General features: G+C 43.9%; 1 protein-coding gene across 3 annotated transcripts in view; it reads right to left on the bottom strand.

Annotated features, from left to right (window-relative positions):
* PIK3AP1 (phosphoinositide-3-kinase adaptor protein 1) overlaps positions 1-24,258 on the bottom strand; it is a 1,287,206-nt gene extending 1,262,948 nt beyond the window's left edge. The window contains exon 1 of one of the 3 annotated variants that reach the window (XR_011268600.1): positions 23,342-24,258. Coding sequence is in view for 2 of the 3 variants with exons in the window: in XM_069610572.1 (XP_069466673.1) it covers positions 23,342-23,354 (13 nt within the window). In the remaining variant the exon portion in view is untranslated. The remainder of the gene's footprint in view (positions 1-23,341) is intronic. The other 2 variants (XM_069610572.1, XM_069610573.1) reach the window with 2 other exon arrangements.
* Positions 24,259-25,785: the final 1,527 nt, after the last annotated feature.

Consider the following 25,785-nt stretch of genomic DNA (forward strand, 5'->3'; position numbering starts at 1 on the left):
TGTTGTGCTATGTATTATGTAATGTACTGCTTTAATCAATTGAATGGTAACTAAAGTTTTGAAAATGTACATGAGATGTCTTCATAGTTCATGGAATATGGATCACTGCTACCATTCAAGAAGCAATTTAAAAACGGTTAGAACAGAGGAGACGGAGAGGGGGTAGAGGGAGACAAGGCTAATGCAAATTGTTCCTAGTTACAAAAGCTGAGGGGACATGTAGTGGTGGCAAGCAAATAAAATAGACAAACGCCTGAAGGGTGCACCTTACATAGTGAGAATAAGCACCCTTGAGATGCTTTAGAGACAACAGATGTTTTGGATTGCGGGATATAACAGCCAGTGCTCTGTCGCATTCCAAGCGATCTGACGTGCAACATGAACTTCTTAGTTTCTTTAAGCTTAAACGCTCCTTGCTCCGGATCACCTTGCCAGGGACATAGAAAGGGGTTTCCTTCTTTTGTGGAAGCTCTCCCTTTATCTTTCCACAGTGGCCATCTTTCTGTTTCATCCTGTCAGAATGTGAGTGTGTGCCAAACAAATTTCAAGCATTCTCAAAAAGATTCACTTGGGCATTTGCCATGGCTGCTAATAGCCCTGCTGTCCACTGCTACACCAGTCTTTAAAGGCACCTGAGATTTTGTCAAAGGCCCTTTCTCAACTATTTGTTTGAGTTGTTGTATCAAGTTTGTAAGGAAATTGTATTGTCTTTTGTCCTACCTCCACTCCCCAATTCAACTGGCGAAGCAGGTACATGTTGAACTCTTTTAGAGTGGTATGCGTTGATAATGAAAAATGTAGTTCTACTCGTCTCTACTCATGTCTGTGCATTTAAAATCCTTAATAAAACTGTTTAATAAATAACATAAAGAAAAAATCATCAACATTTTCAAGAGTTGTGATCTTTCTTGTATCATTGCCACTTCGTCTGTGGTCTTTCTTTCTGTTCTTTTATTACCAGTTCTGCATACAAACATTTTTTTTGTTTAATGTTGAACAAACACAACGAAAAAAACACTGATGATGAGATCATTGTTTAAACCAATGAAGACATGCAAGGCCATCAGCATCAGATGGAAAGTACATTGCATGTGTATGCTCAAGAAATGGCATATTCATGGTTGATTAGTTCATGAGGCGTTTAGGTCAGCTGGCATTCAAGAAGAAGTCAACTATTGCAATGACTTCCATTTTGTTAACTGAGACTGAATGGTATCTGTTGAAGGAGAGTTCTAATGATCTATTTATTTTGTAATAGTATGTTTTTGCGAAACTGATAAAATGAACACCAAACTGAACCTGAATTAGTTCACAAACTTGAATTGTTCATTCGATCATAGTAAAGGTGTATAAGCAAGACTCTAATCATCTTCTAAAACATGATCTAAGAATGCCATTCGTTTTTAATACAAAGTATTTCATATTTTTCCAGGTCTACATATTAATGATCTACTTTGGCATGATGATAAAAAATTACCTGCACACTTCCAAGCAATGTTTAGCTAATCCAGTTATTCGTTTCATATATGCATATCCTGTTGTGCTGCATTTTTTTATTTTAGTTAGCATATGGTTGAGTACAAACCTTTAGCCAATTGATCAATATTCATTAATAAAACAATAATAACACAGATAAAAGATCAAACACATCAAACATTGACAAAAATTTAAAAATACTTATACAGACGAAAGTAAGACAATCTATATGTATGACATATTTCGAATTGATATTCGTTGCAGAGCCACATTCCAAACATCATAAGCAGCTCCTGATATAACAATGGACTCAGTGGTAAATAGATTATTCCAAAATTGATTGCCAGCTATTGCGTGATGTGATGCACAAAATCCTTATAACGAGCCCAATATGTCGCCCAAAGGGCCTGACATTGTGTCAGCAGATGGCGTGCAGTTTCAATATGAGCATTTCATAAATAACAGAGTCTATAGCAGCGAGCCAATGTAATCCATCTACCTGTATGTTCTTGCATTGGGATTATATTGAGCCGCAAGTACACTACAAATAGGCACAAATTAGCAGTGAGTCTTTTTGTCAAGTAAGTATGAAGCCGTCCTTGACAAAATCCCTGCGCGGGATACATCTGATATATAGATTTCTTACTTAGCGAATCGATATTAGCCCCAATATCAGCCGTAATATTTCTCTTTTTAAAACAAGAGAAAAATTGGGCAATTACAATAATTCAGAAATATTAATATCAAGGTTGTCCAAATGTTCGAGCGCATTCATTTTCAACTGCTCAAGAATTGTATGGGAAATAGTTCCCTTATGTTAGGGGTCCCTCCTTCTGTTCCTGTAGAGGCCATTTGTTGGGAACTTGGTATTCCATCGAACCGTTCACTATGGCTCTATCACAGATGCAAACTGTTTCTTGAGATAAGTTGCACACCCATTGAGCCTGAGAATGTTTATTGCTAAATTGCCTGATTTAGCCATTGGAATGAAAATATGAAGATAGTGTATGCTATCCAATGCCCGTGTCAGCATTTGCTCTATGTGGGCAAGACCTCAAGAGAGGTCCTTGTACGCATCAATGAACATCGTTCCAAGATTAGGACGCACACACTTACTGCTCCACTGGTGTCTCATTTTGTTGAGATGGGCCATGATACAGATACACTAACATGGTTTTGCAATGAAAAAATGTTTGCCAGTGGGCCAGTGCAAACAGCTAATAAATTGGCCTACAAAGAACAAATGTGGATTTTTAATTTAAGAACACTCCATAAAGGCCTTAACGCATTGGAATCATGGGATTTTAATGCTATCTAGCCCATTCTCCAGTTTTATGGATCTAGTCCATGCCCCCTTTGTTGCACGTATCATTCTGATTCCCAAAAATATATTCTGTTTCATTTTTTCATTTTAAGCATAAATCTATGTTTCCTTTACTAGGGGACGATTTAAATATTTCCTAGTTTTTCATCAATCGGCTTGATTAATTTAATTGACCTCACATAGATAGTTCTTGTTTGGCCGCCCGTTCCATCGGCAGTCATGTGACTCATCTTACGTGACTGGCCTTGCAGCTTGACTTTGTAGCCTGGCCCTCTCCCCCCTCCAGTGTCAATTATTATTATTTATTTTTTTCCATTTTTAAAGTTTCACGCGTTACAGCGCCCTGCCGTAAGATAGATGCACAGCATGTGACGCTGTTGGGCTACTTCTGCCCATTCAGGCTAGGACGCTTGTGTAGGACGTCACCTGCATTCATTTTGCGACGGACACTCGAAGAGTCTGAGCCGCCGTTCCGCGCATGGATTGGAATTCATGTAAGCCTCTTTTTAATCTGGTTTTCTTTTATAGTGTTTGTTAGTAGACGCTAGCCTGTCATTTTGCATGTATTACATGCATTGCGATTCGACTATGGGCCAGATGGCCGTACTGAGTTAGTACACTCCTAGCATCATTCACAATTAGGTTGGCTTGCCATTTCCCCTGACAGTGCACTGTGCTGCATGTTTATTTAATACATTTACAGCTCCTTTGCCGACTAGTTAGTACATCCAGCACCTAATTGGAACGTCACCAGTACTCTCAATACGAATGTTGGCCAATTAATTACCAATCTAGTCGAGTGAGCTCCAGCCGCTCTTTGGAGTTGTTTTGCTCAATGAGGTATTGTTAGCTGATCAGCACTGTTCTCCCCTCACGAATTAAGGGTTGCTGACTATTGTTGGTCTGGCTTCTGTCTTTCAGTTAACCAGTCCATACAACTTTGGAAAGCTGTTGTTGCACCACAACTCACCAAGAGGGCACTTTCAGACACTTGTTATTGAAGGGCAGAGCCCAGAGTAGCTGGACCAAACATTTAGGTGAGCTTCTTTACAATACATGGCATATTCCTAAATGCGCCCTTGGCACTTCCTGCCTAATTTTTCTTTTCTACTCAGGTTTTTTTGATGAAGACGTTGTCCAATCTACATCCTACGTCGAAACCGGTTGAGTTAATCTCAAAGGGATGTGATCTACATATATATATTTCTCTTAGATCCACCTTTGTGATAGATTGTTTTTTTAATCAGTTCTATTGCTGTCTTTAAAAATTCTAAAATAATCCGATTGATTGTGGGGAGAGCTTGTATATCCCACTTCCTACTGTTAATGAATTTTGGAATGTCTTTTAGTAATTGTTGTACGTTTGAATGACACTGGGACTCATTACACGGTAGGCGGAGGACCAAGGTGCTATTAGCACCTTGGACCATGCCGGTAAAATACTGACACCGCCTTGGTGGAAAGGGGAATTACCGACCTATTCCAAGGTTGGCGGGGCGGTAATTCCCCCTTCCCCCATTGCCCTTCCCCATTCCCATTTTTGCCCCATAGGGCTCTATGGGAATGGGGAAGGCGCTAATTGCGGTGCCGCAAATTGCGGTACCGTAATTAGCACCCTGGTCCCTTTGTGGGTTGGTTTTTAACGCCTGCTAAACAGCAGGCGTTAAAGTACCTACCCGCAAAGGGACCTCGTAGTAAGGCGGTAAGGGTAAACGGTCACCGGTACCATTACCGGTGACCGTTAACCCTTACCGCCTTCCGTGTAATGAGGCCCACTGACTGTTGTGTATGGTTTGAATGTTGCACTATGAATGCTTATTGTGGTTGACTATTTTTAGCCATTTTTTATGTATATCCTTGCTGTCCTGTCATGTTATATAATAATGAAGTGTGTAATAACATGTCATTAACTGACTTTTTTGAATTTTTTTATCATGTCGAATACATTTTGATGCACCATTGTGGTAAATAAATTCACCCTCTGGGCAATATTTTCAGGTTTGTGTATTACCGTAATACTCTGGTCCAGAGTTCAGAGTTTTCCTGCTCCTTTCAGTAATTGCGTGCATCTCTGATAGAGCCATAGTGAACGGATCGATTGCATACCAAGTTCGCAACAAATGGCCTCAACAGGAACAGAAGGAGGGAACCCTAACATTGAGCGTAACAACCGAGACTCCAGGATATCCATCCAATTAATCAAGGATGTGGGGAAAATGAGAGCCCTACAAAATCATAGGACCGATACTTTTGCAATAGATCTCAACCTTTCTCTCTATGTTATTACCACCCTTTTTGCGAATAAATCTCCCAATCACAAGCCATTTCGTCATTGTTTTCAAAGTTATATAATCACCATACTTGCATGGAGACGGGTTACTATAGGGAGGCACCCTTAAATATACGTAACTATCTACTACTTCCAATAGATCCCCTCCATAGCTCCACTTGCACATACACTTCGGGTTCTTCTTTTTACCAAATATCATAATTTTGGTTTTGTCACTGCTCACAGTGCCAAACCGCATACACGGCTAGGGCATCCAAAGATTGCTGTAGACCAATTGGAGTGCGGTCTACGATGACCGTGCCATCGGCATAGCCAATCCAAGATACAGGAACTATGCCAATTATGGGGAGGGAAGTTATTGACAGCTTCGATAGAAAGACCGAAGTCAGCCATGAACAAATTATATAAAAAGCGGGCCAAACCATAACCCTGTTTCAGACCTGTGTTAGTTGGTATGACCTTTGTAACTTCACCCTGCTGGTTCACCCAAAGAGAAACAGTAGTGTCAGTATACAGTGCAATGATGAAGTACAACAGGGAGGGATCGATATTCCAACTGACAAGTTTAGCCCAGAGCAGGCCATGGGAAATAGAATCAAAAGCTTTAGAAAAATCAACAAAACAAAAATAAATGTTCCCATAGTTTACATCCTGGCAATGGCTAATAATTGTTTGCAATGTAGAAAGGTTGGGCAACGTAGCAAACGATTTACGAAATCCCGTTTGGAATGGGGATAACGGCTTGCTAGATATAGCCCACTCCACTAGTTTTCTCGGTAGAATACTATCAAAATGTTTTTAACTAATATCTAGCATGGCCAAAAGTCGATAATTATCAGTGTCATTTTGATTGCCCCTTTTAAATATGGGGATAAGGGTGGATTTGAGCCAGCTGGCAGAGAGTAACCCAGTGTTCTGTTAAGGATTCTTAGGAAAAGCTTAGACAGTGCCTTGGCCCAAAACTCTGCATCAGGTTTGAAAACAACATTTGTGAGCAAATCCGGAGCTCTGCAACCATTGAGGGACTTAATAATGAGTCTTATATTATCAGCCTCGAATGCCTGAGCAAATTCAATACTATAAGCAAATGGATTTAGCAACTGACATACTATAAGCAAATGGATTTAGCAACTGACTAAACCCTGGCTTGTTGTACAATTCTAGGATAGACTGCCACACTAATCACATTATTTTTACTACCCATAGAACCACTGTCAAAGGAACAAAATAAAGACCAGCATTTTCTGCCATCATTGCTACGTAGCAATTGAAAAAGGCCTTTCCAGTCAACATTGTTCTTAGAGATTATGATTCATACGCCAATTTTTGTCTTTAGTACCCTTGTGTGCCAAGAGCTTCTTTTTGTCTTCAAAGTGTATAACGTTGATAGCTTAAACTGCTTACAACATTTACGATAGCGTCTTTTCTCAGCCTGAACTAAGATATCGAGATTATTAGGATGAGAATCATTCACCAATGTGGTCTTATAAAACAAATGCAACTACGCCCGATAAATCCCAACCATAATTAGCAAGAAACTTGGTTATAACCTGAGGTCGACTCCTAATGCATTCGCTAATCTTTCCCATGTTATGGTCATTCAGCACTATTCGATTACCTCGAGTGCTAACGGAGACAGAAATCGGTCTCGTACTAGGCCTGGGCCAAGGAGGAATATTCAGAGTCCATCTAAGAGTAGCATGGTCACTGATGGAATTAAACGTTGTGCTGCATTTGTTTTACCCATTTCATATTCCTACCATGTGCCGCTTCTGTACTTGTTCTCTCATAATGGTAATATAAAATGCCAGACATGTACTGTCAGTAGAAGCCACTTCTAGCTTCTGTTGGGAATGTACTCAATTAACACTGACTTACTAAGCGTACATCTGGAGTAACATCTTTGTGATTCGTATGCCCTCTCCAGGAGAAACTCAAAGTTGCTCATAGTAACACTTCTGTGAATCAGCCCTGTACTGTTTACTTCGAGAATTCATCCATACCAATATTAAAGGACAGTGCCTGGTATGCTAACAATAACCTAATTGGAAACTCTTCCACAGATGGTGCTTGTTTTTATTGTGATGGGTAAGTGCAATAATGTGCACTTCCAATTTACAATCAATTTCTGGTATGGTAGCAACTAGCAACTGTTTACATGCTTCTCCACAAAAGGTCATATTAGTAATAATAGACACTAGTCCCACACTTGAAGAATGTATTCATCGTCTGCATCAAGACACTGAGCATATCCTCATTTTCATGCTTTCAAACTTTGAGGGGTTAAAAGGAATTCAAATTTAGTTCGTTTTTATCTAGTGTTTATTGAGACCATATTTGTCATTTGGCAGCATCAACTCTATCAATAATCATTAACTTAAATCCTATATCTGTTTTTTTACTTAATCCCATGGTTAGCCACTGAACACCAGTTTTCCTCAACTACACTTTATATTTTGGTATTTTCTTTGTTCAATGCTATTGAGAACAAAGTGGCTTCAAATTCCTTTATCGAAATAGGCAAGCTGATTCGGTAATGCTGTCCCCACTTTTACGCATCTAAATGCTCAATTCTTGGCAAAGCTCAGGCTGCTTTCTACCACTAATGTCAAGCACTGATCAATGTGAAACTGACTAAAACCTCACACTTCTGCAAGATGTCAATGTTCTGCTTTTCAGATGAGCTGGCCGGGAAGGGAAGTGGACTAACCTCATGTGTGAGAGGCACACCTTCATTTTAGGAGCTCACACGGATACTACTGTTCATGTCAAAGTTGGAATCAGTTACCTTTAAAGTCCATGAATGGTTATCACTGCAAGCAGTTCCTCTCATTACTTCCGCTGTGATCCTTTCCACTGAACATTGTTTTTAGGTTTAACAGATATGGGAAGTATTACAATTGCTTTGACCACTACTATGGTAATCCATTATGTTATGCTGTTCTATACTGGCACAGAAAAGTGAGCTTGAAATGCCCCTACCATTGAAGTTCTGCAAAACACTAAAAACGTGGCTCTTTCAACAATACTGGCGGAATTAATGCAAATCCCTCAGTCCCTCCACAAACAGTACTGAGTTACTGTATAAAATGCCAAACCCAATTCTGGCACAATCCTGTTGTAAAGCGCTCTGCTGCTCTTGAGCTAGGTGAACGCTAAAAGCAATAAAAACAACATAAAAATAAACTCATAGGGAACGCACCTTAAAAGGCATAAGTAATTTTAGAAATATTTCAAAGTGTGCTGAGTTTTCTTTTGATCACTGCAGTATAACAACATCTTCAATTGAGTCAGAAACACCTGGTATTGATCGTCTTCTTTCCTTAATTAAGCTTAATAGACCTGGTTTGAAGACCATCCAGGGCAGTAGTAGGCCTGAAACCCGAGCTAAAGGTCCGAGTGCAGTATCGGCCATTAACTCAGGCGTTTAAGCGTGGGCATCTAACAAGGTTTATGTGCACATAATGCTTGGTACAGGCTTTGGGTGGACTGCATATAGTAAGTATAACCCGTGGAACTCTTGATGCTACAATTATTTATTTACATATTACATTTGTTATACGCCCAAACCCAGGGGTATCACGGCGTAGGTTACAGTGTACTTTATATCTGGTTACAGGGGAATGAGGTTCCAGTTACATTGAAATACATATCACATCAGAATTAGTAACATTGCTTGATAAAACACAAACTATGGTAGAGTCGAGGATAATATCCAGTCTAATGAGATACTATGCAGGTATTCAATGGGGCTAGGTTAGTATTTGTTGAAGAGCCAAGTTTTCAATTATTTTTTTGAACTTTTGGTGGGACGACTAAGTCCTAGTGTTGTGGGGGAGGGAGTTCCAAATTTACATAGTATACATAAGTATGTAGAAGTTGCTATGCTAGTACTTAAATCTGCTTAGGTGGTTGAAATGAATTGGCTGCTGGTATGGAATACAGCATTCTGAATCTGCGGTCTATACAAACGATTCTGCAGGCTATCTTGGTCAGATAGTCAATGAGAACACTCTTACTATTCAAGGGATATAGTTAAGCAATAACCTCCAAACTGAGGGGGGGGCATTAGCAGCAGGTTTTGCCCCTGCACCTAAGTTACAGCCATTGCAAAGTGAGTGCCCTAAACAGTGTTATCAAGTTAACCCCCCACTAAAGTGGGGAGGGAGGCCTTATAGCAATTAGCACCCTGCCATGACAAAATGGAATTTTGGCTGCGTCTCATGTTAAGAAGTGTTAGGGTGAATTCTCATTTTTGGCTAATTTTCCTCACCTAGTGAGTCCCCCAGCAGCTTTTCTGGACTTCTGGAGTTTATTTTCTTTCCACTTGGTAAGAGTGAGAGCTTTTCCCCCACTCTTACCTGTGTTTTGCTATGTGTTTCTACCTGTTTTTGTGATTGTGGACTCTGAAGTACACCACTTCAGTAGCCCCCTTCTTTTTGTGTGTCGCACAGCACCTTCAGCACCGTGGCACAGGTTTGTCTTTGAGACTTTCCTCGACTCCATTTCTGAGGTGACTACCATCCCCCAGAAAAGGGTAAAGTTACCATTAACTTTACTTAGTCAATCTACCACAGATCCAGTACACCCCATCTTCCATGGAGTACTGGAAAGGGTTAATTTGTATCCCTTTTTTATCTGTACATCCTAGAGCATTGTTTCGCACTTTTAACATTTAGACTTGGCTGGTGGCAGTGGTATCTACCCTAACTTTTCTACTGTGATTATATTAGATAAACGTGGTACTGTTCTTGGCTATTATATTAGCCTCGAACATAAACCCGCTTGACCAAATCGTCTTTCTTTTGGCTCCGGTTGGGTTTATTTGCCATTTCATTTTGTTAAAGTCCTTCTTGTGTTTTACTTTGCGCGGCAAACTAGGTTTGTCTTCTTTGTTCACTGTCTTTTGGCGGGCTTCTGCTCAGACGCCCTCCTCAAGGCGCCTGGGTGTCTAGGTGGGCTGAATGTGAGGGAGGGGTTTAGTCACCCCCTGCACAGGGTATCCTAGGAAACCCAAGTCGCACTTTGTCATGATTGGCCAGGGTAGTTGTCCGGGCTGGACAACCCCCCTGCTGGGTGCTTGACAGCCAGGCTGTGCGAATGTGGGTTTTTCGCATAAAAGGCAGGTCTCTTGGGCTAGAAGTCAGAGAGTCGCCACTGGATCTACAAGGAACCGAAGAGAAGCGGAGAGAACGACGGCTGCTGCAACTACCCCGTCCCGGTGAAGTCCTGCTGCAGTCCTGAGCTATCTTCCCTTCAACGACTTAGAGAAGATCCATTCCGGAGTCTTCTTCCCTCGAGCTTGGTGGGGATAACCAGCTCATCTTCTACAGCCAGAGGAACCTCTTCCTTGGTCGAAATCGCTGCACACTGCTGTAGTGGTCCAGATAGCCATCTGAAGAGCCTCTCCTGTTTTTAAGGAGCACACCTTTTATTCCTCGTCGCTGCTGCCGGCTTCATCCCTGTGTGGTGCAGACCCCCTTCAGACGTCCTCCTTCACAACGAAGCTCCAGGAATCGTGGGTTTGCGGGAAACCAACAGGAACAACTACCAGGGCACAAGCTGCACCATTGGAACAAGGTACTGTGTTCCACTTGAGGAAACTGGGTGAACCCCTTTTCTTCATTTCCAAGGCTTGCCCTTGTCTTCCCTCCCTCATATAACTTTTGCTTCCAAACATTGACAATATCATAGTACTTTTTGGCTACGTTGAATCGTGAACTGTCTGACTGTGTGATCTTCGGCAGCAGGCCCCGGTGTCTTTCGACCCTGGCTCCGGCCCTTTGACTTTTGAACTCCTGTCTCGGAGTGTTTCTTGATTCTGCCTGCCTAACCAAAATATTGCCTGTGATTTTTGCCTCCAACTCCCTCTGGGTATCTCAGGTGCTAAGTGTGTTTTGCCACGGTAGCATTTCATGTCACGGATACGCGTTTATTTAGTAGACTGAACTGTCAAAAAGTGATCGCAATCGTATTCGCGGTAAAGCGTTTTGTTCGTAACACCGGTTCATTCAAACACAGGGTACTTACCTTGAGACTAAGGGCCTCGTTACACGGATGGCGGTAAGGATTTACTGGTACCGGTAAAATACTGGTACCGGTAAATCCTTACCGCCTTACTACGAGGTCCCTTTGCGGGTTGGGGGATTTAACGCCTGCTTTTTGCAGGCGTTAAAAACCAACCCGCAAAGGGACCCCGGGAGCTAATTACGGTCCCGCAATTTGCGGGACCGTAATTAGCACCTTCCCCATTCCCATTATGCCCTAAGGAGCAAAAATGGGAATGGGGAAGGGCAATGGTGGAAGGGGGAATTACCGCCCCGCCAACCTTGGAATGGGGCGGTAATTCCCCTTTCCGCCAAGGTGGTGCCGGTATTTTACCGGCATGAACCATGGCGCTAATAGCGCCATGGTTTCCGCCATCCGTGTAATGAAGCCCTTACTGTACAAAGTGAATTGGTTAGTTGTAGTATATTTAACGTGTGGTTTTTATTTAAGTTTAATAGAAGTGTTGTGTTTGTAACCAATGGTTTAAAAATAAATGTACTTATATTTTTCTACCTGAAACCTTGAGTCAGTGTTTGCTTGAGTCACAGTAATTGTGGTCCCTTTTTGTAATCTCTGCTACTGCTCTCATACTCTTCAGATAAGCCTGGCTTCTCCGCCACTGCTACCACTCTGACATAGTAGTACAGGCTTGTACCAAAGGTAAAACTTGATTTGCCACCTGGAGTCTTAATTGTGTGTAGTGGTCCCTAAGGGCACTGCACAGGATTCTGCCTAACAAGAATAAAACTACAAAAGCTAACAAGATCCATGGAATAAGAGAGTGTGACTACTCCTAGATCCTTCCTCATTTCCATGGAAGCCACTGAAGCAGGTTAAACGGTAGAGATGCGAGTCGCTCTGCGTAGTGTCAGGACCCAGCAGGAGGGTGCTGGTGGGGAGTGTAGGGAGATGGCATGTGGCAGACTAGAAGCAGGTGGTGGTAGGAGGCAAAGACCAGGAGGAATATGGCAGGCTTACACTGCTTAGGGGCCACGGAAGGTGAGAAATAGTGTGTAGTAATACCCACCTTCCGAGATCCCAGATTGACTGGGAGGATGAGTGATGTACCCTCCCGGTTGCTAATTGTCATTAGAACCTATTTTGTTTTGTTTAAACAACTAGAATGTGAGGCATCCAGCCTCTAGCCTCTAGAAGCTTACATGCTTAGTTTCTCCTGTGCTCTTCTCACAGCTTTCAGCTCTCTAGCCAAGCATCAGGCATAAAATGGAGTCTCTAAATGCTGCAATCCAAGCTCTGCTTTGTGATCTGATCACACTGGACAATATTTAAGGAGGACAAGCTGTGACAAGCCCAAGGTGAGGCTGCCGATGTTTACTCCCATCTCAAGCTCTAATCGCGTTGGAGACCTTGCCATCAGGCCCTAGTGTGTGCCAGTTTACCTTTGCCTTTGTTAGAGGCCTTTGACTTGGGCTCAGGACGACTCACTTGGGTGGCAGTCACCTACTGCACAATAGAGCCTTCAGGTGCAGGCAATATAGAGCTGTCAAGTTAATCCCAGTGCCCACTGTGTTGCTCCTCTGGTGATGCCTTTGTTTCTTTGCTAATGAGAACAGCATGTTCCTATTATAAACACATTTTGGGGGCGGAAGCAGGTCAGTCTGATTGGCCCAGCTAGCTCAAAAGATTTCAAGTTCCTCCTACTCAATTATCTACAGGCCATTGAACAGTGGTGCAGCACTTTTATTCAATGGATGTCACTGTGTCCAAATCTCATCCGAGGTGTGGCACTTTTATTCAATGGATGTCACTGTGTCCAAATCTCATCCGAGGTGTGGCACTTTTATTCAATGGATGTCACTGTGTCCAAATCTCATCCGAGGTGTGGCACTTTTAAAGCCATTTCAAACTTAGCAAATCTAATGCACAATCGTCCACATTCGCCTTCTTATCCCAGTACTTATTTATGAGGCACCAGCCCCATGACAGTAACATCTTTCAACATTGAGTCCCTCTCCTCTCTCTGGAGTTACAATGCTGCATTTTACCCACAATTCCCTATCTAAAATGTTCCTGACCTCTGGATAGCGAACATACAACTTGCTGCTGCTGGTCTTTGAGGAGCAACAGTTTGATGGCCAATGTCAGTTCTGTCTCCTGCACTTGAGCAAGGGGATAGGAAGAGGATAGTGAAAATACTACTAGGACCAATGTAGGGCGAAATAGCCTTGTTGAGGAAAGCTGCGCAGGACTACAGATGATGGGTTGTGTGAGAAAGGGATGCAGGTTGAGGCAAAGGCTGGCGATCTGGTGTGGATGTAAGGTGCCCAGTGTTTTTGGTCATGGCAGCAATCCCAGAGGAAGAGGAGGAAGTCTTCATCTTGAGCGTCATATGGGTCATCCTCGTATAGCGACTCTGACTTGTCACATGAAGACCCAGACCCCAATGGTAAATATTTGATCAGGGATACCCTGGCAAGGGTGCTTCTGTATGGGGTGAATAGTATGGGTTTTGTCATGCAAAATGCTCCTGGAACATGTGGCGACCCCAAAGACAAACCATTTCAGAATGCTTTTCCAAACTTGCATGGTCCTCTGACTTCACCAAGTCTCTGATCTTTTACAAAAGGCTTAAAATGAACCACTTCACTGTGGTAAAATAACTATTGAGCCCAAAAAGAAGGATTTTACTGGAGCCTGCTGGGGTATCAGTCTCCAGAATGTTGCATGCCATAGGGGCGAAGATAGGGATTTCTAAGGAGGGAGCAAGACCTTCCCCCACCAACTTTAGGGGGCCATGCAAAGTGACCTGCTGATTGGCCAGGCCTGCCTGCTGCCTGAACATTGGCACCCAAGACTCTGTCTGCAGCAGGGGTTGGGCTTCAAGTGGCCCCCGTAACCTTCCTGGCTGGGAAGGGCAGAGAAATGACTCAGTTTTCCCCACAGACCCAGTGGTGTCTCCGAGCACCCCAAGGGTCGGCTGCTTGGAAAGACGGTCTGCTACTGACTGCGTACCCGGTACAAGTGTTGAAGGAGGCATTATGGCTACCTGAGCACTGCCTGCCATGTACGCCAGCTCTGTTGAAACTGAGCTGAGAAATCTGGGGGAGGGTGTTACGGCTGTTTGGATCCCGGGATCCCTACTTCCCACATGTTCCATTTGCTGCGGCCATAGCTAAGGATAGAAGAGACATCCATGGTGTAAGAGCTTGGAAAGCTATGGGATTGACTACATGGGGTGATGTTTTCAAGGATGGTAGGTTGATGCAATTCCCAGAGGCAATGGAAGATTATAGGTAGCACGTGGGACAGTTCCTGTTGTACATGAGGCTGGCAAAGGTTGTTAGAGGGAGATGGCAAGGCATGCCTGTAGAGCCTGAAAGGTACATGGTGTTATGAGTTAGAAGATGGCTGGAAACGAGAGTCGAAACTTTAGACTGGATTACTGGAAGGTGTGCGCTGTAAAGTACTAAGGGTGAAACAGCTGTGGGAAATAGACGCCGGAACATAGAGAAGCAAGAATGGACAAGTTATGATATATGTGAAAAGGGTTTCTAGGAATGCTAGACATAGGCTGGTGCAAGCGAATGCCCTACACAGGACATAGATGACACCACACAGACTGATACAAATGTCATAAGCAGACCACCTACTTGCCCGTGGTGCAGCTTTGATATGGCGGATCTCTTTCATATGATGTGGCACTGTCCTGTTATACAAAGGTTTTGGGTACTGATTAGCCAGGTGATGGAGAAGGCTGGGGTTACTACATTTCAACGGATGAATGTTTGCTAGAATTATACACCCGACCTAGGAAGGGAGAGCGTGCGGTTAAATTAATGGACCTCGTCGGTACGCTGGCTAAATGTAGACTAGCCAAAGACGGGATGTTTGACCTAAAAAACTTGACCTACTGCCAATTTGACCACATTTATTTGGTCGAATTTCTTTTGACCTAATGCGGGGGAATAGCCCTGAACCACCCCCTGACTTCCCCCGCCTCAACCTATTCCCTTATCGCACCCCACAACTATTTTTCGATTAAAATATACCATTTGGCCTACCAAATTCGACCAAAAAGATGCGATCAAATCGGAGTAGGTCAAGTTGGCATTAGGTCAACTATGCCAATACTGAATCGCCATGACCTGGAAGACAAAGGCTGGCCCACGCCCTCTGTGTGGTGGAGAACTTGCGGAGGTGGCTTGCGGTTGAAACTGCAGGATGGTATACAGGCCTGCAGAGAGGGTCTAGAGAGACCACTGATAAAATAGAGGCTTGGAATGCCCTTATAATTCCGATGTTCGCTGCATCAGATGATAAACCTCCTTGAACGCACTGCTGTCCTTGCTGTCCATATTCTATTGGTGATATGTGCATTCTCAAGAAAGGAGCATTGTCTGATACCAACGCCCTGTGTCATGATTGCTGGTATGATGGGGGTCCCGAGAGGATTGCGATACTTTGAGATATATGTGAAAGCCTGTGCATATTCCCTGTCAACTGCACATCTGAGGAACGCAACAAGCTATGTTTTCTTTTTTCTTTCCTGCCTTCGCTCCTCTCCTAGGTTTGGTTTTTTGTTCTACATGTAATATCTTGCATTCATTTAATGAGTCATTGAGATTGTTGACATGTAGCCCCTTGTGTTACATGAACTCTGTTAACTCTGATTGTGCATTTGATTGATGTTTAATTATGAATTTAAAGATTTTTTTTAAACAAATTGATGATGGATGGTATTTCCTACGCATTTGCCACCGGGCTTCTGCGCACGGCTTCTTGGCCCTTATAAATCAATAATACATAAACAAATATTAAGTAAATACATCCCACTGGGCACACCAGTAGTTTTTGCTGCACTAATGACAAAAGCAAGACCTTTGGTTAAAAAAAAAATGAAAACGTGGCATGAAAGCGTACTGAGAGGTGACACAGGTGTGCGTTTATTTCCATGTCCGTCTGCTGCTGCCTTTTGCACATGTGTGACATGTGTGGATACGGAGAAAAGGCGGCGACTGAAGTGTTGGCAGGTGAGGTCTTAAAGGCCTGAGACGGTGATAACAGTGTCCTACTGGCATGCCTTCCTTAAGTCACGACTTGCTGCTGGACGGAAAAGCTGCTGCCAAAAGTAATGCTGGATTTTCCTGCAAGGGAGCAGAGCCATTTTGTGCAAGAAAGGGTTCCTATGTGCCTCACTTTAACTCCACTATATGAACGGTGTAGTGTTGAACGTTTCCCTGAGATTGGGGTCATCCAAAGACATTTCTCCAGGGCGGTTAGTGAGCCGGGCCATGCGTGTGGGTGTATGTTTGGAACCGTTGGATGGGTGAGTGGGCCTTCCTGGCAGATTGAGGAGAGAAGCGGGCAGCACCATTGAGGGGCATAGAGGGGATGGTATGCTGCACGGTGGCAGCACCAAGCTGAAAAGAGTGGGTGCAAGGACAGCTGGATGCCAGATTCAGCAATGCAACAGGAATGCCGATTGTCAATTGGTTGTCAGTTAAGTGTTGCCTGTAGTGCCGCCTACAAGAGGGGAGCTCAGGACAGGTTGTGGGCTCTAGTCCGATTGCCAGAGCAGGACAGTGTCAACAATCTGACTTCCAATATCTGGAGAGGAACTTGCGATGGATGGACTTGAGGAGTGGCCTCCTGACGCCCTGTCTATTGGGACAAGAAGAATACAATGTTTGCTCATGCTTGTTATAATTATAATTGTTCTTTTATTACGCGCTTAATACCAGAGATTAGTTTCCATGCGCAGGATGGGGATTCTGCTTCCAAGACAAAAGTGTTGCCCATGCGCTTTCCCCCATATGATGCACAGGATGTTTTTCTCCTTTCTATGAGCACTCCAGAAACGCGTTTAGATATCTATGTAGATCTCATGTCCGATAGGAAACTGCAATAAATGCAAATAAATTGACAATTTTGATCATAGGTAAAAGATCAGACACGTTTTAAAAATAAAGAAACAGATCCGAATTCTTGCGCCACTTAAACTGAGAAACTGAAAGAGGGAAAAATTGAAATGTACATAGTGATTTAAAACTCACCATGGAACTCACTAAGAAATATTGTGAAATATTTTCTAAATCAAGTCAACATTAAGAGATACAAGAAGATTACAAATAAGCCATTTCAACAATAGGATTGTGAAATTGAACCATAATCCGTCAATGCTGATCTGTATTGTAAGAGATTTTCAATTAAAAATGATCTAAGTGGCGCAAGACATCGGCTCCGTTTCTTTATTTTTAAATAGTTTACAAGGCACTGGACAGCCTCAGTACCAAGGATCCAGCATTGCAGCCATTGCATATAGCCAGCAACAAAAGGAGAAACTGAAAATCACGTAAAATAAAGGGATTCGCCAACAGATATCAAAAGGCTGTTTTTCTACCTACCATAATTTGAGCAACACACGGCTGAGGCAGATTCCAAGCCAAGTCATATTGAGACATTAAAGTGAATATCAAAACTAAATTGTCGAAACATGACAACCAATTATCAAACTCGAGAAGAAGAGACTGAACAGTTATTTTCTGGGCAACATTGCCCTCTCCAACAATACCAACAATCAATCTTTACGTAGACAATTTGAAAAATTAGAAAAATTACAAAAAAATGAACTCTCAAGATGGTGGGAGGTAAAATCACTGGAAAAATACTTGGAAGTGGGAAGAATTCCATGAGGATTACGTAGTTGTATCATTTGACAAAGGATTTTGACAGGTTTAAAAGAATGAGATGAATTATTAACTAGCACCTACAAAAGAAATGATACACAGACTTATACTACATGCTAAAAAGACACATGAAACAATTGTTCAAGAAGTCACTACCACCCAGGAAGAAATAGAGACTCTCAACCTCCCAGAAGTCACTTTCAAAAATTATAAAATCCTGGATGACATCATACACTTTTCAAAAACCTCTCACCACCAGATTTGTGAAACCAATACCTCAAACTAAGCCCACCACATCTCAATTGCAAAAACACTCAACCACATCAGCACAGTCACACAAACCAAACATAAAAATGCACATATAAACACACTCCACCTTTCTTGAAAACACAAATTAATATTGATCTGACTCCTTCTCCATCACCTGATCCCAGATGGGCTCTCCTTGCCGTTCCCTCTGGTTCCATGAACTAAAATATGCAGCTGACTTTCAAGAAAGTGCATCTTGGGAACACAATAAAAGCCTAGCCCCCTCTGTGTCTTTGGCTCTGCATTCGTAAAGGGCAGACCCCATAGCCACATTTACCAGAAAGATCTCGACCAGAGATTCTCGTCATGTCTGACAGAGGCTGATTAGCAAATCAGGGTGGTCTACTGTCTATATGTGAGCCAGGGCAATGGAAATGGGTTTGTAACAAGGAATTGGTGACTGAGCACTGTGGGAAAGTAAGGGGGGTCAGAAGAAAGGGGATTGAGATAAGGGTTAAGGGATGGCGCAAAAGCGGAAGGGAAGTCTGAATGTTAATTGTATGGAAGACGCTGAAGGGGCAAAGGATGAACACGGGTGGGTGATGGCCATGGAAAATAGGGTAAATGATACAGAGGTACAAATGTGGAAAGGTAGGTCAGTAGATTGAATTCCTGTTCCTGAGATCTGTGCCTAACCGCCATGTCAATGTACTAGATTGTAAGGCAGGTTCAACCCCCTTTTTTTGTTGATAAAGTGATGCATACTTGCTTTATGAACATATGTTTTTATTAAGGCTTCTCTTATATTTTTTCAGGTTGCTTTGTCATGTGTGATGAATCCGATATGGTCATCCTTCCTTTCCCTGAGGGTACCTTCACTCCTGTGGCCAAGGTGAGGCAGATGCTTCCTAATCCGGGCCCTGGGAGTGGCTATCTGAGGGAGAACCACCTTATGCGCGTGACATGACATCATCGGATGAGAAATGGTATCCTCCTTTTCCTTTTACGGATACCCCCTTCATTCCTCAAGCCTTGATGACATATTGTGAAGGCTCCCTTCAACAATCCATGGACCTACTGTTGACATTTTCCAATATTCTGTACAGAAAATACCAAGAACTGTCTGAAATTCCCACACATGTGAAAGCACTGGGATGAGGCAACTGAATGGAATAATGAGGATCAGTCAGTATGAGAAACACTGAATGCGCTCTAGTGGTTGCAAGCGTATGATAGGTGCGGGGACATTTAAAAACCTGAACAAGCATGAAGGAGAGAGACTCTGCCTGGGGAGGTTTCACCCACTGTGTGCTGCCCGAGGGCCAGACAAGCCGCACAGAGGACCGTGGAGCCAGCCAGCTCAGGGAGAAGGCCAAAGAAGGAGGACAGCAGGTGCCGGTCTGCTGTGTGGAGACAGTTAGAGGAAGAGAATGAGAGACGTCCTAACGGTCATGTGAACTGGAGAGCATCATCTGCGCCGCTCAAACACAGAGAAGTGCTTGGAATGCAAGCGGAAACCGCAGAATACATGCAAGTCAATCAACTAAGCCGGCGAGCCCCTAAAGTGGAAACGGGACACCAAAACACTGCTTACACTTTACCACATAGGAGCTGAAAAACACCACAGAAAGCCTGTGAGTCCTCACCGGAATACTGGGACACTGGGGCGCTTTAGCAACATTACTGAACACAGATAAAATCAAGTGGAGTGAATGAAAGGGAATATGAGACGTGTTATTTCCAAAGGAAGAACAATAGAGTGAATGCAGCAAAGTCAAGTTTGCAAGTGTGTAAAATTAATCACATGAGAAAGCCCTGGCAGGAGAGTATAGCACGCAAAGTCACGTTTCCAAGTGTGTAAAGTGAATCACATGAGAAAGCCCAGGCTGGAGAGTACACCAGGCAAAGTCAAGTTTGCAGATTTATAAAGTGAATCACATGAGAAAGCCCTGGGAGGCTAGTATACCAGCCAAAGTCAAGTTGGCAAGTGTGTACAGTGAATCATATAAGCAATTCCTGGCAGGAGAGTACACCAGGTAAGCCAAGCTTGTGAGTGCAATTTGCATCGGAGTGTAGAAAAACCTGGCTGGGGGAGTATACCAGGTATCCTACAAAGTTGGGACTTGCATGCAAGTTGTTTGGCAAACAGGTTGTTTTTGTTGCCTGAGAAGTCCAAGAAAGACTCCTTTCCTTAAGAGTTAAAAGTGTATTGAAGAGAAAACCAGGGGCAGGGAGCCATCCTCTGGAACTGTGAACTTTATTCATTGGGAACTTTTGTGTTGGAGTTACATCGTTCTTTTGAGACTGAACATTTTTGCAATTTCAATCCCAAAGACATCACCCTTAACACCTTAGAGCTACTTTTGGAATGTGAGGGCTCGGATAGGATTTTGGACACAGGACATTTTTGCTTTGGACATCTTGACATATGATAGACCCTTAGTTTTGGTTGAGGTAGCAAAACACCTATTAGAATAGGGACATCAAGGCATTTTCCATCCCCTTTTATTTTGAATAACATTTTATAGCCAAAACTATGAGCTCTCAGTGTCTGGGTCTAATTCCTGGCTCCTCACATGTGACTTGGTGCTTTGAAAACCAAATTTATTTAACAGTGCATTCATTTATTCTTTGAAAAACAACTTTGCAGAAAGCGTTTTGTTTGTTCTGTTATTGAAGGTGGAACCGGAGAAGATGAAGTCTCCTCTGCTGAGTTTAAAACTGTGTCACCAGGAAGCTAGGGCTTAAATCTCCACCTACAACAATATGCTACCCTGCGCAAATCCCTTTTCATCTCTGTGCCTTGTTTTTATTAACAGTATGCAGGGAAAGTCTCACTCATATGGGTTTATAATCTATAGTGTTACTCCATACATAAATATTAACCATTTCTATAATGCGTACTGGTGAGGAGGCTGTATGCCAAGTGAGGTTCTTGTGTTGTGGGGGGCCGGTAAACGGGGTGGCAGGTATGGTTTTTATTGTGCGGTGGTGAGGCAGGAAGCCAGGTATGGATCTTTTGAGATGTCAGTGCGTGTTTGGCTCTTAGATTGAAGGCAGACTCCCTGCCTTGGCTTCTAACAATGTTTTCCAGTTGCAAACTGGGACACCAGAAACCTGGGCTCAAACACCAGGTTTCCCACTTTACCAAATTATATTATCCTGGTGAAATAATGTTACTAGGTTTCGTATATGTGGGGAAAACACAAACATAACTGAAAGATATATTGCATAAAAGGAAAGCAATGTCAATGAATCTGTGGCGGGAGAGGACGGTATCACGTTTAGTTGCTCGAGAAGTCGGGGCGCTGCTTTGTGGTCTTAAGCCACTGCACAATGGGCTCGGAAATTGCACTTGTCCCCCAGACCAAAGGTTGCCATTCCTCCCCTGACGCTGCTCAAGGTGTATAAAGTACAGACTTGTGCCACTATACAGGCCGGGATCTGGGGAACGGAGTCTTTGGCAAATTTACAAATAATAGAAAAGACCTTTTTATTGGCTCTCCTGCATTGTGCCCTACTATACGGCACTCTTTTTGAACATGGTCTGGGATCTGGTCTGGACTTGTGAATTACTGCACCTACTTGACAGCGGTTGGCAACGTGGGAGAACCCTACTGCCCCCCTATCCAAAGAAATCATGGCCGATGTTGTAACGCAAGATTAAGCAAGTGAAATCATCTGGCTTGTACATCTCAAGAGAAGTCTCGGCTCAAGTAAAGCAAGTCAAATCTGTAGACAATCATAGTCGGATAAGGGCTAAAGCATTATTATTACAAAAGCTTTCCCTAGAGCCCTCCCTGTCTGGAATGGCGCAAACTATCCCGCCATTATGGTCTGTATAAGATTTCATGATCTACCTTTAAATGCGCTGGTGGGAAGATGGGTGGGGAACGAGGTTCAGGACCAATGTTGTGTTTTTTGTTTACATGAATTGGAAAACATTGATCCTGTTCTCTTTTTATGCCCTGAGGGAAACACGTTGCCAGGTGTTAAATTCTAGTTTTTTTAGATCCATTTAAACGAACATTGCTACACTGCTTCTTGATGCATGACATGGCAATAACTTGGGCACTGCACTGTTCCATAACTCAGGCACTCCGCATCAGAAGGCAGTTGTCGGCTGAATATTTGTAGATTTTATTCTTTGTATGCATCGAAATTACCATTGTGTATGTATTTATTCAATAGCCGTATGTGATTGCTGTAGCTCATCTGGATTTGATGATTTTATAATTGTATATGTTATTGTGTAATGATATCTAGATTTGATGGTTGTATGATTATAAACGTTAACTGACTGGCTGAGTGACCTGAAGGGATAGAAGGACAGAGATAGAAGGCTCCTCTGACAAGGACAAACACCACAAATGCAGGTGGCTCTTGGCTTGGGACACGGGACGTGGTGGAGATTGCATCATCAGGGTAACAGGTTTAAGGACCTTATCAGATTCGGAAAACTGGGATTAACAGTCTAGGGTTAGGCTGGCAACACAAAAGCCCCACTCTCCTGTGACACCCAGCAGGTAGTTAAGCACTGCCAGGGTGTCAGAGTCTGCTGCTTTTCATCTCACAATCCATGGAGTCAAAGATGGGCCAGGAACACTGCGATGGCTGGTGGGATGATAAGTACCTTTCACTGGGTGCTCAGTTAGCACCAGACAGAAAGGCCCCGTGGACCCAGCAGCACAGAAATAACAGGATAGATGGAGACTGGGGTGCAGAGAATCCTAAATGTGTAGGTTACAACAGCACGTCACTGCAGACGTATGAAACACTATAAAAGAACGAATGATATTGTCCTACAGTTTGCACAAAAGAGAAGACCACAGCTATTCAAGTTTGCTATTTGTCTTGTAATCTTGAAACAACAGGCGCATTTGAGGTTCTGAAAGCCCCGCCCACTATGCCATTCACATTTCTACAAGCATTTGAGAATGCCATCAGTCCTTCTCGTGGTCTGTGAAACGTTTTGCAATATGTCCTTTTTTATTAAAGAAAAAACGTATGTTTGGTGCAGAATTGTATTTTTGTAGATTCCAATTGTGCATTCAATATTGGAAATAAATGGTATCATAATTCCTGATCGCTATAAAAACATTTTTGAAAGAAACGAATATTTCACGAAATGACTTGTGCAAAGACCTGACTGGGCTCTATGTAGACCTTTTACCAATATAGCGCGTGCTTCCCGTGCCTGGCCTTTACCGAGTCCACTTTCTAGTTCTCCTTTATCGCACAGCGAAACTGCAAAGAGGAAGTAGGGCAAGAAACTTTTAGAAGAAACTAAAACGCGAGCGCACGTACCTGGTTCGGCCATTCCCCTCTTGGTGTTATTAATATAATCCGTCTATTTCAGCACCCTCCAGAGAGTTTTGTCGTTTCTCATATCGCCCAATATTTGTTGTTACCTCTTTTCGTGTATGTTTGTGTTGCCAACGAAAAACTGCGCGAAGTTTCACCCCAGTCACATAACCACTGCAGTTCCTCTTGCGCAGCACGGTGCGGTGACTTGCGAGCGCTTTAAACTGCGGAAGACCTTACGCGGCGATTCCCGAATAAACTAGCATGCCAGACAAACTGGAACTGGAGAAAGCCAAGGATGTAAATACCCACGGATGGCAGATAACCAGCGAAGTCCGACGGGTTAGGGATGTTGGGTGGCTGTGAAACTCGATGCTGTACAACCAGGACGCCTAATATCCAGTGATGCCAAATACCCAGGTGGTCGCGCTATCCAGGCTTAGGTATCTCCAGGGACACAATGACACACTTCACGCTTGCCCGTGTGTGGGGACCCGGAACCTTCCGCTGAATACTGTGAGCTAGCAGGTGGGACTCGGGGCCGCTTCACACGGCGCGTCCTTCTGGTCCGCGGGAGAGCCCAGGAAGCGCAACTAGAAGCGTGTGCTGAGCGCGTAGCCGCCCGAGGGATGCCTCTCCAGTCGTCATTTCCTAAACGTGCGCTCGGCCACTGTGAGCATGAGGTCACCGACTGGCTGCCGTGACTAGCAGTCTACATACAGTCCAAGTTCCACTTTTGGCGAAGGTCGCCGCAGCAGCCCGCTCGTCGCCTGCACTGCCGATCCAGCAGGCTGCGCAAACCAAGACCGCATTCCGCGCAAGTAGCTTCATTGGACGCACATCTGCAGCCAAAAACAAACCAAGTTCCGCTCCAATCGGAATTCACCCAATTGCCTTAGGCCACGGCACTGTGCATAAAGGCAATCTGGCTTGCAGCAAGCAGGCTCCTTATAACATATGCTGCCTGTAGGGGACTCTGCCAACAGGCTGAATCGATTTTAAGATATTATTTAATAAGTTCAGTACTTTCCTTCAAGCGTCAGAAACCGCCCCCTTAGCGGGAGCATGAAACACTTGTCATTTTCTGACGGGCAAAGGGCTTTGGTGGTTGTACACTAACTCTACAGGCATACAAACTATCACAACTTTACAGGCAGACAAACTATCACACACTCCATGCCCTTTCAAACCCGGACAAATCTCACGTGTGCTTTTAGCCTTTCGCCCCTTTTGCCTTCCCCTCCCCTGCTGCCCTTTTCTGTTCTCTCGCAGACACAGGTATGGACACCCCTGTGCCACTCTCCAGACAATCCTCTGCGCCGTAAGGTTAGATCACACCGTGGCAATTGAGAGATGCAGCAAAAGACTCCAAATTATTTATATATATATATATATATATATAATGTCACAAACGCCTAGCACGATTGTGACAGGCAGCGAATGGGATAACTCAAGCTAGTCCTACCCGTCCCACACCACGAGCTGAGTCGCCTCTAGGCGCTTGAGCTTTAGACGAACTAGTGAAATATGCCAGATAGTGTTCACCTGCGCCATACCCAGTATAGGTCGCCCCTCAAGCATATCATGACGGAGTGGCCCCTGCCACCCGAGCGTGTGCCCTGTGCCTAACTGAGGTTTGTGTTGAACGCTTCTATTAGGTCAACACGACATGATGCCTGAACCAACAAGCTGAAGGCCAAAACAAACAGCCGCTGCATGTCCAATCTAGCTCCCCCTCTCACCGCCTCTACAATGTAACTAGTGTCCGGATTAATAATCATACAGCAGGTTCCGGGAGCAGAGCGCGCTCACTGCTCTAAGACCCCCGAAGGCTGAGCTGTTGGTTGCGTTATTTATCACTTTTAGGTAACTTTTTACCAGTTCCAACCGTCTAAGCCCCTCTTGCTGCAGCTGCCTCCAGTCTCAGAAGTGCCCGGGTGCAGGGTGGGGCGGGGGGGGGGGGGGCGTGGAAGAGGACTCTCCCGTTATTGGCTTTCGTTGCGTCACCGCTTCAGGAAACTGGCACGCGGCCAATAGTGAAACCCTGCACGGAACTCGGCCCCAGACATTTGAAACCAAGAAGGAAGCAAGGACTAGAGGACTAGAGGCGGGGTTGCCCACGCCCTCTACGCACAGCTGTCACCATGGCAACGCAGGCTGCCCCGGGGGGGGGGGGGCAGAGGATACGGATTGCTCATCTCATGACCGGTTTTTTTTTTGGCATTCCTTGTTCCTTCGTTTAAGATTAGAGCGTGTCAAGTTTTTGTAGCCTAGTTCCGTTTTTCACTTCTGCAGTGCGCGGGGGTTGGGCAACCAGTGCTGTCAAGCTCCAAGGTCGCCACGTTTCCAACTAATGGCCTCTAAATACGTTCAGTGCTTGTATTTGTTCATTTAAAAAATCTATAGCACACTCCTAAGGCAGTGGGTGCTGTCCAGGTTGTCACAAT

The sequence above is a fragment of the Ambystoma mexicanum genome, chromosome 8 (genome assembly GCF_040938575.1).
Source record: "Ambystoma mexicanum isolate Mex_15411 chromosome 8, UKY_AmexF1_1, whole genome shotgun sequence".
Classification (NCBI taxonomy): Eukaryota; Metazoa; Chordata; class Amphibia; order Caudata; family Ambystomatidae; genus Ambystoma; species Ambystoma mexicanum.